At 49.5% G+C, this 16,034-nt stretch overlaps 1 protein-coding gene across 7 annotated transcripts in view; it reads right to left on the bottom strand.

Moving 5' to 3' along the window:
- ANK1 (ankyrin 1) overlaps nucleotides 1–16,034 on the bottom strand; it is a 229,642-nt gene that overhangs the window by 61,913 nt on the left and 151,695 nt on the right. For all 7 annotated transcript variants that reach the window (XM_056116807.1, XM_056116811.1, XM_056116812.1 and 4 more), the window contains exons 4-15: nucleotides 13,362–13,460; nucleotides 12,455–12,553; nucleotides 11,301–11,486; nucleotides 10,077–10,175; nucleotides 9,568–9,666; nucleotides 9,273–9,371; nucleotides 6,772–6,969; nucleotides 5,126–5,224; nucleotides 4,674–4,772; nucleotides 4,133–4,231; nucleotides 1,061–1,258; nucleotides 455–553 (exon numbers count right to left, since the gene is read on the bottom strand). In XM_056116807.1, the coding sequence (XP_055972782.1) occupies nucleotides 455–553; nucleotides 1,061–1,258; nucleotides 4,133–4,231; nucleotides 4,674–4,772; nucleotides 5,126–5,224; nucleotides 6,772–6,969; nucleotides 9,273–9,371; nucleotides 9,568–9,666; nucleotides 10,077–10,175; nucleotides 11,301–11,486; nucleotides 12,455–12,553; nucleotides 13,362–13,460 (1,473 nt within the window). The remainder of the gene's footprint in view (nucleotides 1–454; nucleotides 554–1,060; nucleotides 1,259–4,132; nucleotides 4,232–4,673; nucleotides 4,773–5,125; nucleotides 5,225–6,771; nucleotides 6,970–9,272; nucleotides 9,372–9,567; nucleotides 9,667–10,076; nucleotides 10,176–11,300; nucleotides 11,487–12,454; nucleotides 12,554–13,361; nucleotides 13,461–16,034) is intronic.

The raw sequence follows: 16,034 nt of genomic DNA, 5'->3' as shown, positions 1-16,034 counted from the left end.
CATTTTTTAAAAATCACACGTAAAATCAGTTTAAAGGCATCCCAGGGTCAGAGAGGTCTTGGCACGGTTAAAGCTGCTGTACATGTGGTTGACCCCCTTCAGTCCCTGGCACTGCATTATGGTCTCCCGAGCATCACTGAGTGTGATCCTTGAGCACTGATCCAGGAGTAGTCCCAAAGCACTTCAGGGTGAGGCCCAGCCCCATAAATATACAAAAAAGCAAAACTCTCCCAAGGCTAGTCTGATCTGCTCACTGAAGCACATAAGCAGCAGACCGGGGCGTCCTATTCCTGGGGCAGCAGCACATCACACGCGGGAAGCTCCCCACGGCCTTATCCCAGCCCAGTTGCCCATTCCGAAGTGGCCACAATCGACTCAGGCAGAGCTGCTGTTCCCAAATCGCCAGGTGAGCCTAGGCTCTGAGCTCCAGGGGGGAGGAGGGACGGGAGCTCACCTTCCCAGCTGCGTTTGGATGTGCATCTCTCTCTAGCAGCAGCTCTGCCAGCCGCGCCTTCCCGTACTTGGCCGCCACATGCAGAGGGGTAAACCCTTTCTGAGGAGAAACACAGACCATCAGAGCCTGGCGAGGCAGGTTCCCTCCCCCCGAAGGAAAGGCCCACGACAAACAGGCACCCCCACTAACTGGCCTGAAAGAAGGTGGCAGTAAATAAGGGGCCTAGCCCTTGACCTCGGCAGTGACCGCCTTCCCCAGGACACCCCCACCTCTCCGGGAGGGCAACAGGGCCTGTCTGCTCATTAGAGGGCAGGGCTGGCTCTGAAGACTTCTTTTACCCGATGCTCTGGCTTTTCTAGAGCTACCACCAAGCACATCACTCTCTCATGAGATACAGAGGAAGGCGAGGTGGGTGGGTGAGAAACCACGCTGTGCCACCTTTCTGGGGCAGGACACAGAACCCCAGACTCACAGACAGGAGGCACTGCCCCCTCCCGGCTTCTCTCGACACTGTGGGCAGCACAGGGGCTCAGGCAGGAGGGTCCGGCCTATGCCCCCGTGCAGCAGTGACCTGGAGCTCCTGGAGTGGCAGGAGGGCGGCTGTACCTTGGTCATGCATGCCTGGGAGGCCCCCCTCTCCAGAAGGGCCATAGCTGTTTCCACGTGGCCCTCTCGGGCCGTGACATGCAGAGGCGTGTGGCCAGCGGTGGTGGCCAGGTTGGGATCCGCTTCATTTTCCAGCAGGAGCTTCACCATGCTTGTGTGACCAATGCGAGCTGCACAGTGAAGTGGGGTCTGGTCGTCCTGGAATGGGAGAGACACAAAGAGAAGTCACGCCAATGTTTCAGAGAAGAGAATGAGGCCCAGAGCAGGTGAGTGATCTTCTCAAGGTCACACAGTCTAAGATGAAGAGCTAGGAGTCTGAATTACAGAAACTAACATTCTCTTTTATGCAATCCTTAATACAAAATCTCAAGTTCATTGTTATTTTTACTAATTGTTTGAAGGTTCAGCTGTCTCATCTGTAAATAGGAATATTTCTATCTACCTCCATGGGCTAGATATCCAGAGATCATCACACTCAGCTCCTAGGAGAGAACAAGGCAGAGTCTCCTACCCTATGCCTGACTGTCTCCACCAGGGCCCAACAGCTGAAGACCACCGAGGCCCAGCCAAGGCCATGCTGGGACCACTCTCCACACACTTGGATGAGCCTCACGCATAAAAGAACTGGCAGAGGAACCCAGGTGTGTGGGACCCGGGGCTGAGATCTCCAAGCCTGCACAGTTTGGGACTGGACCTGCCAGTAACTAGACAGTTACACCCACCAACTGCTGTGTAACTCCAACAACGGCCAGGATCCAGAGATTATCATACTCAGCTCCCGGAAGCGCGCGGCCGCATTTGCGGCCGTGCGACCTCTTATCATCTCATTCCTAATTTGGTCAAACTGGCAGGCTACCAAATGTAACATGCCCACACGGCAGAGTCTGGCAAACTCCCCGTGGTATACCCAATATGCCAAATACCAGTAACAATGATGGGTCTCATTCTCCTAACCCTGAAAAAAGCCTTGAATATGGCACTTTAAAAAAAAAATCTCAGGGCTAGGACAAAGAAGACGTTACTGGCACCTGCTCGAGGCAATCGACGAACAACAGGGTGGTCGTGATCGTGACCTCCATGGGCTATGGTTAGCATCAAGCAGGTGATGTTTATAAAATGCTTTCACTGAAGGGTGGGATAGATAGGACAGCAGGTACGGCTGTACTATTTTGGGGATCCCAGTGGATCCCCGGCACCACATATGGCACCCTGAGCACTGCCAGGAGTAAGCTCCAAGCACAGACAGTTGTGGCCCCACAGCCCAAAACAAACAAAATTATTTTCTCTGTGTTTGGCATACAATAAGTACTCAATAAGTTGTGGCTGCTAATAGTATCCTGAGTCATGTCTGAGAAGATCAGGTCTTTATCACTGAAAGTTACTTCGGTTTTCTATCTTTCTGGGGTTGTAGAAAGATAGAAAAGTTCCCAAAGGGAGAATGACTTTGCAGATAACCCCTCCCCCACCCTTCTTGCTTATTCTGCTGCTGAAAGGGTTCAGAGGAGGCATCTCTAATGTTATGGGGCCCAATCAGGGGCCTCCCTCACAGACGCCCAAATATTGATTTTAAAATGATATTTTTAGGGGCTGGAGCAATAGTACAGTGGGTAAGGCGCTTGTTTTGCACATGGTCAACCCAGGTTAGATCCCTGGCATCCCCTATGGTCCCCTGAGCACCACCAGAATGCAGAACCAGGAGTACGCCCGAGCATTGTAAGGTGTGGTCCCCAAACAAAAGAACAAACAAATAAAAAAGATATTTGCAGTTCTATGTTTATTGCAGCACTATATTGCAGCCAAGGTCTAAAACCAACCCAAGAATAGATAACTGAATAAAAAAAAAAACACCTGTGGTCTGTATACCCAGTGGTTTATTACTCAGACACAGGAAAAGATGAAATCCTACAGTCCTCTACAATATGGATGGAAATAGAGGGTTTCCGTGAGGAGCAAAGTGAGTCAAAGAGACCGGCGCTGAGTGACGTCTCGTCTCGCACGTGGGACAGAAGGAAACACAGTAAGGGAATGAGGGTTGGCTTTCAGTACCAGACTTGAAGACTGAGATTACTAAAGGTGGCCGTGGGTGGGGGTGGAGGGCTCAGGAGGGAGGAGGAATGCTGACTCTGGTGGTAAAGAGGGTGCAGCAACATAGCCGTCTAAGCACTGATGCTAATCATATGTAAATCATAGCGTCTAAATAAGGAAAAAGCAAAGTGGTCCTAATTGTAAGGAACCTTCAATCTCTTGTAGGGTAGGAAAATCAGATCTTGGCCAAAGTCAAGCACCTGGCAAACTCAGCAGCTATTCGTACTTCTAATTCATTTCACCTTTCACAAATGCCATTTTTCAGAGGAAGTAATTCCTGACTCAACTTGACTGATTTCAACAAAACCTCCTTCAGATACTTGCCTCTCACAGGGAAGGGATGCAGGGTGGGGAGTACGGAAAGAGAGTCAACAGTTTGAGGAAGGATGGAATTAGACATTTTAATGGTGAGTAAAATGTGTATATACAGATGTTGTTTTATAAGTCTTTACGTGCCTGAGACCTGTATCACTGTAGACAGTGATGTACGTGCCTGAGACCTATATAATTTTTATAAACCACTATTATTTCACATAAATAATATTTAAATAATCGTTTCAACTAAATAATCCACACTGTGGGCTGGATAGATAGTCCAGTAGGTAAGGTGCTGACCTTGCACATGGCTGATGTGGGTTTGATCCCTGGTGGCCCATCTGGTGCCTTGAGCCCTGTCAGGAGTCAGCCCTGAGCACCACCAGGATGGGCCCTCCTGCCCCCAGGTCCACAGTTCCTTCTCTCCTTACACACTTAAGGCCACCACCACGACTGTTTCAGTAGGGCAAACACTTCAGGTCAGCCACCCTAAAGCACACCTCTCTGGGGCAAACACATCGGTCCTCTCAGAACTTCCACCAAACCAACCTGAGTCCCACACACAGTCACAGTAATGAGAGGGACCTCAGGGACACAATGCTGCAGCCAGCATCTGGTGAGGGGGACATGGTATGCTTATGCCCCAGGACCTTTCCCCCCTGCAGAGCTCACCTTGGCCTTGGCATTGACTTTGGCTTTGTTCTGGAGCAGATATTTGGCAACTTCTGTGTGCCCCGCTCTGGCTGCCATGTGTAGCGGGGTCTCCACTTTCTGTCAAACAGCAAAATCATAGAAGAGTTAACCCATGCTGGGACTCTGCAAGGACACGTGCAGTGCTCCAGAATGCTGGCCCAGAGGAGCTTGGTAGATTTCTGTCCAAGAGGTTCAGTTGCTCCAGCAAGAGCCTGCTGCCTGGAGTGCAGGTGTGCAGGCATGTGCTGGTGCATGCGTGTGCATTCTAGCTTACTTCAAAGTAAACACCAGAGCTAAGGTCTGTCTGGAGATGTAAATGTATTCCCAAGTAACACTTACAGAAGTTCCCAAATTACTGTCCAAAATAAAACTGTCAAGACTTACAGATGTGTGACAATCTTAATTGGGAAGGTGTAAGAATACACGGATATTCCCCTGCTCTGAGAGCCTACCTTTCTGCCCCAGCTTGAAGACCTGCAGTTGTCCCCCAACCTCCCCTTGGAGCCCCCCTCAGGCTTACCACATTAGAGACGTTGGGAGAAGCCCCCCGTTGCAGGAGGTTCTTCACGATGGGGAGATGCCCCATAAAGGCGGCCACATGGAGTGGGGTCAGGCCAGACTGCAAGAAACAAGGAAGGAGTGAGAGGAGGGGCTCCCAGCAGGAGATCGTGGGTGCTTCTGAGTCTTCAGAGGGACTTTCCAAGAACAAGGAGCAAAAGAGATGGGGTTGCTTCCAGAAAAATGGCAGGAGGAGAAAATTACTGCCAGGGTATCCTGACTGCTTTTGCAACTCAGAAAAAGGCTTCTGATGTTGGAAAGTCCCCTGAGTCCTGACACGTGTTCCCTTGTCCCATAACTCATTCCTGTGAGTGTCTAGAGTTTTGTCCACGCAGCCCCCCTCAACCCCCTTAGTTCCAAATTATTAGTCCCCAGAACACTGACGAAGGCGGAGCCTGCCAAGGCTCATCCTACCTCAGTGACAGCGTCGATGGAGGCTCCTGTCTTCAGTAACAACTCCATGACCCGGATGTGGTTCTTCTTGCAGGCAATGTGCAAGGGGGTGAAGCCATTCTGCAGCCCACACAAAGGGAGACAGACAAGCAGAGCTTTATGTACTGTCCAGAGAACACCCCACCTTGCTAACTCCAAGGCAGTCTCTGGCCTGGGCTTTAAATCCCAGAGGCCAGAATGCCTTTGCTGCAAGTCATCAAAGGGGCAGGCAGCCTTCATTTTCCTTACCACATATTTCCAAAACTGATGCTTATGACTCCTTTTAAGAAAAGCAATCATAATTTGGGATGCACTAAATAAGCCCACTGTATAAAGTTTCTTTATGAGGGGCTAATAAGGGCACTATACTTCTATACTTCTGTGGAGCGAGTCATAGTTTCTGATTTCTCCCGTCACCCCTGCTCACCAGGGATATGCTAGAGTAGAACTCTACAAGGCAGAGATTCTTCACTTGGTACCTAAGCCCTTAGGACTGTGTTTCTCAAAGTGGGGGAGGGGATTCCTCCACCCCCTCCCCCATACACACATACCCATCCCTTACCCCTAGGGACATCTGGCAATTGTTGGAGATAATTTTGATAGTCACGATAAGGGCTGGGGAGAGCTAATAAGCCATCTACTGGGTAGAATAACTGTAGTAGGGTTACTGCTACACAATCAGCAATATCAGGAGCAAACTGTCAATAGTGCTGCCATAGAAAAAATCCAACAACCACAGAGCAGGGTCTGGTATGTGGCAGGTGCTCAATAAGAGCTTTCCGAGGCAGTGAAGGCATAAGCCATCCTTGCTCATGGTATTGAAGAGGTCATTCTGTCCGGAAATTCCCTTCTGGGGATGGGCTCTGCTATCCCATCAATGGCTGCCTTGATGGGAAGAAGGAAGGGAAGCAATGACCCTGGAGAGAATTTGCTTCAGGCCTGAACTACCTTGTAAACAGTAAGACTTCAAAAATGGGTTCTTAGCCCAGACCATCTCATTACACCAAAGCAGAAGTATTTTTTCAACTTTTTTTCAATTTTTTTTCCAAATTCAAGGGAATGTGTAAGAAGTCACTATCACTTGGACCTGGTTCCACACACATGCCCTCAAACCATGTCTTGATAAGTCACTTTGACCTCAAACCAGTCCTGGACTCAGCCTGTGACTGGGTTGTGGGTGTAGGAGGTGACATGGGCTGGCATGCTGGGGGGAGTACAGAGATGACCCCCCCTTCTGCTGGTATGCTGGGGGTGCAGAGATGACCCCCCTCCTGGAAATCTGGGGTGCAGAGATGTCCCCCCTCCTGCTGGCAAGCTGGGGGTGCAGAGATGACTCTCCTCCTGCTGGCATACTGGGGTGCAGAGATGACTCCCCTCCTGCTGGCATGCTGGGGGTGCAGAGATGAACCCCCTCCTGCTGGCATGCTGGGGATGCAGAGATGGCCCTTCCTCCTGGTGGTATGCTGCCAGGCCTCCTGGCATTAGCAGGCAGCAATGCTTCCTGGGCCATAAGCCGAGATGGCAGTTCTGGGACCAAATTCCAGGCTATGTCCTGTCCCATAGTCCAGCCCTGAGGCCCTCACTGGCTTCCTTCTGCCCCCATGGCATCACCCGAACTTCCCACTCACCAGGGCTCTAGAGTTTGGCTTGGCCCCTTTGTCCAGAAGGACCTTGGCCACTCTGTGATGGCCGCAATGTGCTGCCACGTGGAGTGGGGTCAGGTGGTCCAGCGTGATGTCATCAATCTCTGCGCTGTATTGCAACAGAAGTCGGACACAGTCCAGGTGGTCTCCCTGAGCCGCCATGTGAATCGGGGACAAGCCATTCTGGGTGCAGAGGGAAAACCAAACAATCACAAAGAAAATGAACCTGGAAATGCAGGATTGTAATTCTTGCCCCAAGTTTTACTACTTCCCTCACAACACTTCCATGTGGGTGCTGAATGAGCTGCGAACATTCACTCTCCAACCTCCTAGAGCCTCCAGTCAGTTCTAGAATGACCACTCCTTCCACACAATCTTTTTGGCCACACTAGAAGTCTGTTGGGTTTTTGTTTTTGTTGTTTTTTTGTTGTTGTTTCTGTTCTTTTCAGAAAAGTCTGTGCCCCTAGTTCAAAACTCATTTGTAGATTTGCCAAATTGTATTGTAATTAACTTTCTACATACTTACACATTAAGATCAGTAACCAAACCACACTTCCATTTAATGCTCTGCAGGTCCCTGCACATGTGGAGCACACAGAAGGGTCCTCACACATTCACTCATTCAGACATAACCCGATATTCAGTCAGTCAGTAATGAGCACCAGGTATGGATCTTAATCTGTAATCACACAGGCCAGAAAATGCCAAAGACCACCAGCAGCAACCCACCCTGAGATCTGAGAGGCAGCGGAAGGTTCTCCCCCAGCCCTGAGCAGAGACTCAGCCTGGCAGCATTGGGCCTGTACTTCCAGTACATTTCCCCCGAATGAGAGACAGCAGAGTGCTCTGTCACCAGGGCCACCAGCACGTGACCTTGTGCAGCCCTAGAGGACAGTTGGTCACTGCCTGGTGCACTGAGAGAGGTTGAACCATCTTCCCCAACTGAGACGGCAGCTCTCGGCGAAGAAGTTTCATGCCAACCTTGTTAGCCCCATCTTAATCATCTGGATAATATAAAACCTTTAATAACTTAGGAACATTTATGTAAGTTTAAATATAGTGCCTCTGTGGGAAAACATTGAGAATTTCCTGACCTAATAATATAATTGCTGGTAGCAATTTTACCTTCACTAGTCAAGGATTTTCATTTTTCCTTTTTGGTTTTTTGGGCCACACCTGGCAGTGCTCAGGGCTTACTCCCAGTTCTGCACTCAGGGACCACTCCAGTGGTGCTTGTGGGGGATCATATGGGGTGCCAGGAATTGAACTCTAACCAGCTGCATGCAAGGCAAACACCCTACCCACTGTACTGGAGCTTCAGCCCCAAGGTTTTCACTTTCTTATGTCCTTCCATCCCCTGGCAATCATCCTCTGTGATCATCCCAGTCTAGGAAGAGAGAGCTCCAGAGGAGGAGACTGAGGCACAAAGAGGAGGGGCTCAGAGCCACACAGCATCTGAGTCATGGACGGAGGATTAAAGGAGAGATAAACAGTTTTAATGGAGGTAACTCTCTCTCTCTCACACACACACACACACACACGCACACACACACGCGCACACACACACAAACACACATACACATGTGCACGCACATACACATACACAAATGTGCACACACACGCTGTGTACACGCACAGCCTCCTCTGACACTACGAATTGTGCCCTAAGCTAGAGACGATCTGTTGCGTGCAGGCATAATTATTTGTCAGGGAATCAATTGGTTACAGACTGTGCTGTAATTTTATGACAGAAAACTGCTCACAGAAAACCTCCTGAGTGGCCAGGAGTGGGCCTAGTTTTGTTCTCATTTTTAAAGCACATGCCTCATACATTTACTTCAAAGAAGAGACTGGAGCACAGCGTGGCAGCAGAACCATAACCCCCATCAGACTCAAGACTTGCCGTGGAACTGAAGAAGGTTCTGTTCTGGCTCAAGGGACTCTGAGAACTCTCTCTCTCTCTCTCTCTCTCTGTCTCTCTCTCTCTCTCTCTTACTCTGGGCTGACCCCAGCTCTGGAGGCTTCACTAAGAGCTTTGCTTCTGTTATCCACACTGGGGATAAGAAGGACAAGAGCAGATCCACGGACAGCAGACCGTCTCAGCCACAGGTCAAACATCACCCATGGCCTGTGTTTGTGAATCAAGTTTTTATGGGAACAAGTCTGCCCATCTGCATATTTTCCCTGGAGGCTTTCTTCTAAAATGCAATGTTGAATCTGTTTGACAGAGACCATCACTTGAAAAATCTGAAAATACTGAATATTTGACCCTTCAGAAAGCTTTGTCAGCTGTGTAATTAGAGCCGCTCTGTGTTTCTCCTATGTGACAGGCATGGGACAAAGCGTGCATCTCCTTACTGCATCTCGTGGACCAACTGCAACTGGAGAGTGGGCATCTCGCTCTCTCGGCAGTGGCCCTGGATCCCAGGTTGGTCTCACCTGAAATCTTGCCCCAAAGATGCCCTTCACAGAAGGGAAGCACACACCTTGGTTTTGGCTTGGATAGGTGCCCCATGGTCCAGCAGGATCTCTGAGATCCGCACGTGCCCATTCCGAGCTGCACAGTGGAGGGGTGTCAGTTCATCCTTTAGGAGACAGAGGCAAACACAGGACACCCAAAAGGCCCTGTCAGAAACGGTCTGCGGCTTCCCAGGCCCAGCAGCCCGCCCCCTCACTCCCCAGGGCTGTTCTGGGAGACAGAGGGCTGTCACCAGCTTGTCCCCAGGAACCCCCCAAGAAGCCCCCCTGGCATGATGTTGTCTGAGGCCCTTTGGCACCCACCTTGGTCCTGGTTTCGATCTGGGCCCCGCGGTCCAGCAGCAGCCGCACCATGATCACGTTCCCCCTGCGGGAGGCTATGTGCAGAGGGGTGATGCCGTTCTGGGGGGACAGGGGGTTCAGGGGTCAGGTGCCGCATCCTCCTCTGGAAAGGGGGTTCTGCATGCCCCACCCCAGCTCTTTCCCGCTCTCTTTGCAGCAATAGCGCTAGGCATCTACTCGAACCATATGGATTTCTAACAAGGCTGTAAGGACCTGATGATGTGTGCCCCCTGCCTCTGGCCCCAACCCTTAAGCGACCAGATCCCTAAGAATCAGCATCATTGGACAGCTGTTAGTCCCATACTCATGGGACTTCACTCTAGAGTGGGCCAACAGAAAGGGGGCAGAGAAACCTGCCAAGGAGGAGCCTTAAAAGACACCAGGGGGGTCTCATCCGCAGGCACGTGGGTAGGATGAAAGGCGGCCCAGGGTGCTGAGGTCCAGCTTGGAGAGGGCTGCCCAGGGCTCACCTGTGGCGTGAAGTTGACGCTGGCGCCTCTGTTGAGGAGTAACTGGGCCACGTTGAGGTTCTCATAGTGAGCAGCAATGTGGAGGGGGGTGAATCCAGTCTGGGACAAAACCACAAACCAAAGGGACAGTTTGTCACACACACACACACACACACACACACACACACACACACACACACACTATCTACTGTCACTAACTCAGACACAGCTTGTCAGCTCTGAAGCTAGTTTGGACTGATGAGGACAGTTGATATTTTGTGGCCAGTTATGATCACTGTCTCGGAGCCGGGCCCTGCCCAGGCATGTGTTCAAAGGTTGAAGCATGTGCCTCATGTGTGCAGGGCTGTGGGATTTCTGGCGCTAAGCGCCATCTGAGCACTGCCAGGAGCCCCTGCGCTGGCTCTGTGTGGCTGGGAGGGACACACACTCTTTGATTTGTGATTCACATGGACAAACCACAAACCACAAACTAGAATTACCCTAAGGGGTAATTCTATTCCATGGCAAATCACCCCATGCATATGAATTTTTTTTTTTTTACAAAGAAATCCTCATTAATGAATAGCAAGTGTCACGGGTTCATGTTCTTGTCTCAAGTTCCGGTTCTGCCTCTTGAAGGGTTCCCATGACTTAGCTGGTAGCCTAAGGTGACTTTTGGTGGCTCTACTGTCACCATTCCATCCATAACCTTAGACCTTGTCTAACCGAGTCAGTTTTTCAGCCTGCTAACATGGGCGGGGGGCGGGGGGAAGGGTGAGGCATGGAAATGATGCTGCAAACTTTCCTGTAGGAAAGAAGTAGTTAACAGATGACCACATTTACAGGTAGGGATTGGCATTGTCCTGTCAACTCAATGCATTTACACAGGTGCCCCTGGGCAGCTTGTCCACATTCTCATGCCCACATAGTCAGACTCTTCCATCTCTCCACTAGGCGGTGAACCACAAGGGGATAAAATCCTAGGCCTGATCACTTTCAGCAACCCACTGTCCAGACCTCCACCCCTGCTGGGCGAGGAACTTCTCTGGTTGACCTGGAGCAAGGGAAGCCTTTTCCACTGCACTTCCAACACATTTTCTCAGTGTGTGTGGAGGCTACCAAGGGGGCTGTGCATGGTGGCACTGAGGTGACAGTGGGAACTGCTGTGTGTGCACATGGGGTAGCATCTCTGGTCAGGGCTGCTGTCATCCCTCAGGTCCCCACAGTCCCCAGTGCTGCCTGTACCTTGGAAAGCACATCGGGGTTGGGGTCATTCTGCAGAAGCACTGCGGCTGTGCGGGTGTCATCATTGCGGGCTGCGATGTGCAGCGCAGGCAGGCGCACCTTCCCTTTCGTCCCATAGTTGATGAGGTGTGCCACCACGTTCTCGTGGCCCTGCTGCAGAGCCACGGCCAGGGGAGTGAAGCCATCCTGGGCAGAGAGGAAGAAAGAGCCATGGGTTTTGCCTGCATCTGACCATTTCCGTCCTCAAGGCAAGACAACACACACTTTTATACCTTAGGGTTCATCTTAGCGGACCTGAAGTGCAAAGTTATATTCCTATAGCTTTTCTGTTCCTCAAAGCCCTCCTCAACCTGCAAGCTATGTGTAGGTACCACCTTCTCCAGGAAGCCTCTCTCAGCTCTACTTTCTTTCTCTGAACACTAATGAGCCTACAGCAATTTTTAAAACTCTGTTTTGTTTTTCTTTATAAAGTGGATGCTAGAGTAACCAGCCTGACAGGATACTAGGAGAAGCTTTCTCTTATACTATTCGTTGGTGTCAGGATAGTGCCTGCACTATGAGAAAGGACTGTGTATTCATTAATTCTGTGAGCAGTATTGAACACCTACTAAATGTAGAAACACCTGATATTGAGCTACTGTTATTCTCAGCTGTGCTCTTAGGGTCACCATCCCATGAACAAAGCAGGACAGCAGCTCAGTCATGTCATCACTGAGTCTATGCTGAGGTCAGAGAGGTTGAGATTAGCGTGCCTCAATCTAACCTAATTTCATCATTACACCAGTGACTAAACACAGACTAGAACTAAAGTGACCTGTTAAAGGTTTTCAGTGGGCTTCTGGCAAACTGCTGTCTTATTACATTCTAGCATTGACCTGTCACCATGCCCTCCATCTTCCCCTAGTGTCGGGTAGAGTGGAAGCGACATACTCCAATGTCATTTCTCTGACACATGTCTCAAAACAGGACTTCTCAAGACCTAAGACTTCATATCTCTTTTCCTCGCAGAGCCTGATGGAACTCAGTGGTGTGTAGATCAAGAGTGTCAGCAATGTCCTGTCACATTAATAGCCGTGTGATGACCTCCTCGGCCCCAGCCTTCCCACATGCATATGCACCTGCGAGTTTTCCACACAACTTTCCCGGGTACTTACTTCTGTTGCTACATTTTGATTAGCTCCATTTTCCAGTAAAAACTTAACCACTTCCAAGTGATTCTCTTGTGCTGCCATATACAGGGGGGTAAAGCCTTTCTGTAATCCAACAGAATAAGTCATCAGTAGTAACAGATCATGAAACCAATGCAAAATCTAAACATGAAGACAATTCTCTCTCATTTTATTTTCACCTTATTTTCACAGGGCAAGATCTCCAGTTTTTATGGCTTGTCTGTGTCTGTTCTCCTGTATGTTGCACCCCATTCTGGAGCCCACGCCCCAACTCTGGATGCACAATCTCTGCTTTACTTTACAATACTCTTGGGCTGCCTGTATTCTGTAGGGCATGGAATTCCCTGGGCTGTCTCTGGCCTTCTTTCTCTGAAGAAAGAAGAACCCCACATTCTCTTTAGAATTTGTATCATCTCTTCATAAAAGTACTTATATCCTATCTATCTTCTCTGGAAATTCTTACTGTGATAGTTTTGACCAAAAAGAAAAAAACCCCAAAACTTGCCACCGTAAAAAGGCCTAGTAGGACTATTACAACAGGCCACAGGTGGGGCTGAGTCTGTGTTTGGCCCTTCATGGATCCTCTATTTTTATTTCCTGCTTCATCAACCCCACTTTCCCACAACCCATTGTGTAGCTTCGCTTTTAAACTGGTCGTGAGTAAGCATACTATTTGCCCAATTAAGTGAACAGAGAAGGGACTCTCAGCGGTCAATCTTCATGTGCATACAGTGACAGAGCGAAGACACAATAAAGGGTGACTTTGCTATTGCTTGCAGATGCATCAATAAGACACCTAGACACAACTGCACAGTGAACACAGGCCCTGCAGGAGACGCCATGTGACAGAAGCACCGGTGAGGGGGAAGGGCGGAGTCTTCAGAACTGTCACCTGGGACTGGGCGTTGACATTGGCACCATAGCTGACCAGCTCCCGGACCACCTCATCCTGACCAGCGAGAGCGGCGATGTGCAGAGCGGTGTTCCCTTTCTGAAACACAAGGGGTGGGGGAAATGAAGAGATTTCCTACTGGGCCTCCTAAGTGACTTTCAAAGGTACAGGAACAAGGTTTAGACAACATACGTGTGTGTGTGTGTGTGTGAGAGAGAGAGAGAGAGAGAGAGAGAGAGAGAGAGAGAGAGAGAGAGACTCATCAGGCATTTTATAACTGTACTAAAAGCACTAAGTAAAATTCTCCCTATTCACCATAAAAAAAGTCTGAAAGAATAAAAACCCAACGTCTCTCCACTCATGTGGTGTACACAGGCCAGCACACAGTGCTCAGGACACAGTCTCTGACAGACTGCCAGCAAAGCCCAGCCTCCATGCCCTCTCCCATGGGCATAAAAAGTTCAGCAGAAATACTGAGCTTATTGTAGTGACTCCTACTGACCGAATCAAAGGAGAGAAAGAATGGAGGGTCAGAGAGTGACAAAGGATCAGCAGCCAAGACAAGGGCAGAAATAGGTAAAAGTTGAGGAAATAAAATATGAACTATAAAATGCATGTTGAGAAAAGAAGAAACCATAAAGGAAACTGGAGGCAAAGAAATAGAAACATGGCAAAGGAGAAGTAAATAAGCAAAATATAATGAGCAAGTACTCCCCCCCCCCAAAAAAAAAGACAGGAGAGTACAAACATTAGAACAAACTACAGTTAGAAGTAAATTTCTTAGAAGCAGAGAATAGACAACCAAGACTAAGAACTTGAAAACCTGAGATGGTCGAACATTCACGTTTTCTAGTCTGGATACAGCCTGATATTACATAAGGATTCCAGGGTGCAGTTTGAGTTACTCCAAGACAGTGTGAGCTGCTTGGCCAGGCTGGGGGCCCAGGGTGGGTCAGGGTAGACTCCCCCAGAGACTCCGCTGGCTCCCTGCTCAGAGACAGGCAGCAGGACGAGCCCCTGCAGAAGACTCCTGTCAAAAAGGATGGGGTGGGAGGTTGGAAAGGGACCACTCTGGTTCCACCTGCTCCTTGCTTCTCGAGGAGTGGAAACCACCATCCTGCTTGCTTTTTCTATTCAAGTGATGCATCATTTTATTTTTATTATTATTATTTTTAATGTAGGAGTACTGCTGATGCATCATTTTATTTATTTATTTATTTGCTTTTTGGGTCATACTCAGCAATGCACAGGGGTTCCTCCTGGCTCTGCGCTCAGGAATTACCCCTGGCGGTGCTCAGGGGATCATATGGGATGCTGGGAATCGAACCCGGGTTGGCCTCGTGCAAGGCAAACGCCCTACCTGCTGTGCTGTTGCTCCAGACTCCTGATGCATCATTTTAAATGAAATGATGGAAATACTTCTCTAATCTACCTCAGGAAACTCTAATCCAGGGTGTGTGCTGGGTGGCTGGTCACTGGAAGAGAAGCACCTCCACCTAGGTAGAGCTGAACAGCCTGGGCACAGCCATCACCGCCCCAGGTGTCCACAAGGGGGTGGCCCCACAGAAGTACTCTGAGACTTGGGGGCTTCAGAACTTTATTTCTTGTACTTTGGTCACACAGATGTCTGCCTTTCGCCCTAAGTTCCACTGGGGAAACAGAAGGTCTCTTTTTCAGCATTCCTCCAAGAATGCCAGAAATGAATGTATAAACATTAATCTTTTTTTCCCTCCAGGGAAACCCAAAGATCTTACATTTAGAGACCTTGAGACCGGGGTCCGACTCACTGCTGTACTGTTAGGACAGGCTGCCGGCCCAAGAATCTGCTCAGGAAATGAGGACCCTCCAGTTCAAAGAGGAGGGCTGTCTGTCCATCACACACTTGCTGGGCATGTGCATGGGTCAGACACAGAGTAACACAGACAAATGAGAAGCATTTTCCCTAGCCTCAGAGACCTCTGCTGCATGTTCCTTTCCTCCTGTCCCTTCCTGCCTGGAATCACACCATGCCAGTTTTTTCAGTATAAGCCATGTAGAGGGAAGCTGCTCTGGTGTGGAACTCGGGCCGTGGGTTGAGGGTAACACTGGTAAAGAATAGGAGCAGAGGAAAGACCCTGGGAATGAGTCTGACCCTCCCTGCACAAGTGTGCACACATCAGTAAGCTGAGGAAGAAGAGCACCTGGCCAGGGGTTGGGGGAGAGAGATGTGAAATATCACTCAGATGAAATATCCCATCCTCGAGGGAGGAAAACTTCACTTAGCTATATTTAGACCCATAAAGACCTAATTTCTCCATTTCGAGGAGGGCTTGAGCTCCTGAAGAGGGCCTGGTTCAGACAGGAGCTTAGTGGGCAGAATGGAGGGATTGACTTTCTCTGTTCACTGCCCTCTTAGATGCTTAGCTCTGGCCTCAGGATGGGATGATGGGAGGATAGATGACTTTTGATGCTTGCTTTTACATTTTATAAGCACAATTGAGTAAATTATATAGGTTTTTGCTTTTCCTTCTTCTTTAAAGAATCTTCCTTCTGCAGTGAGGTCTGTCAACAGCTCTCCGATCTGTCATGACTCCTGAGCCCGGAGCTCTGTCTTACCTTTTCTCTCCCTCTGTGTGGTATTCAGAACCCACACTGACTTATAAAATGCCTATAAACAACAAAGACACACCAACT

Source organism: Sorex fumeus, unplaced genomic scaffold (genome assembly GCF_029834395.1).
Source record: "Sorex fumeus unplaced genomic scaffold, SorFum_2.1 ptg000033l, whole genome shotgun sequence".
In the NCBI taxonomy this organism is placed as follows: Eukaryota; Metazoa; Chordata; class Mammalia; order Eulipotyphla; family Soricidae; genus Sorex; species Sorex fumeus.
Note: the sequence above shows the minus strand (reverse complement) of the source record. Positions and strands in the feature narration are given on the sequence as shown.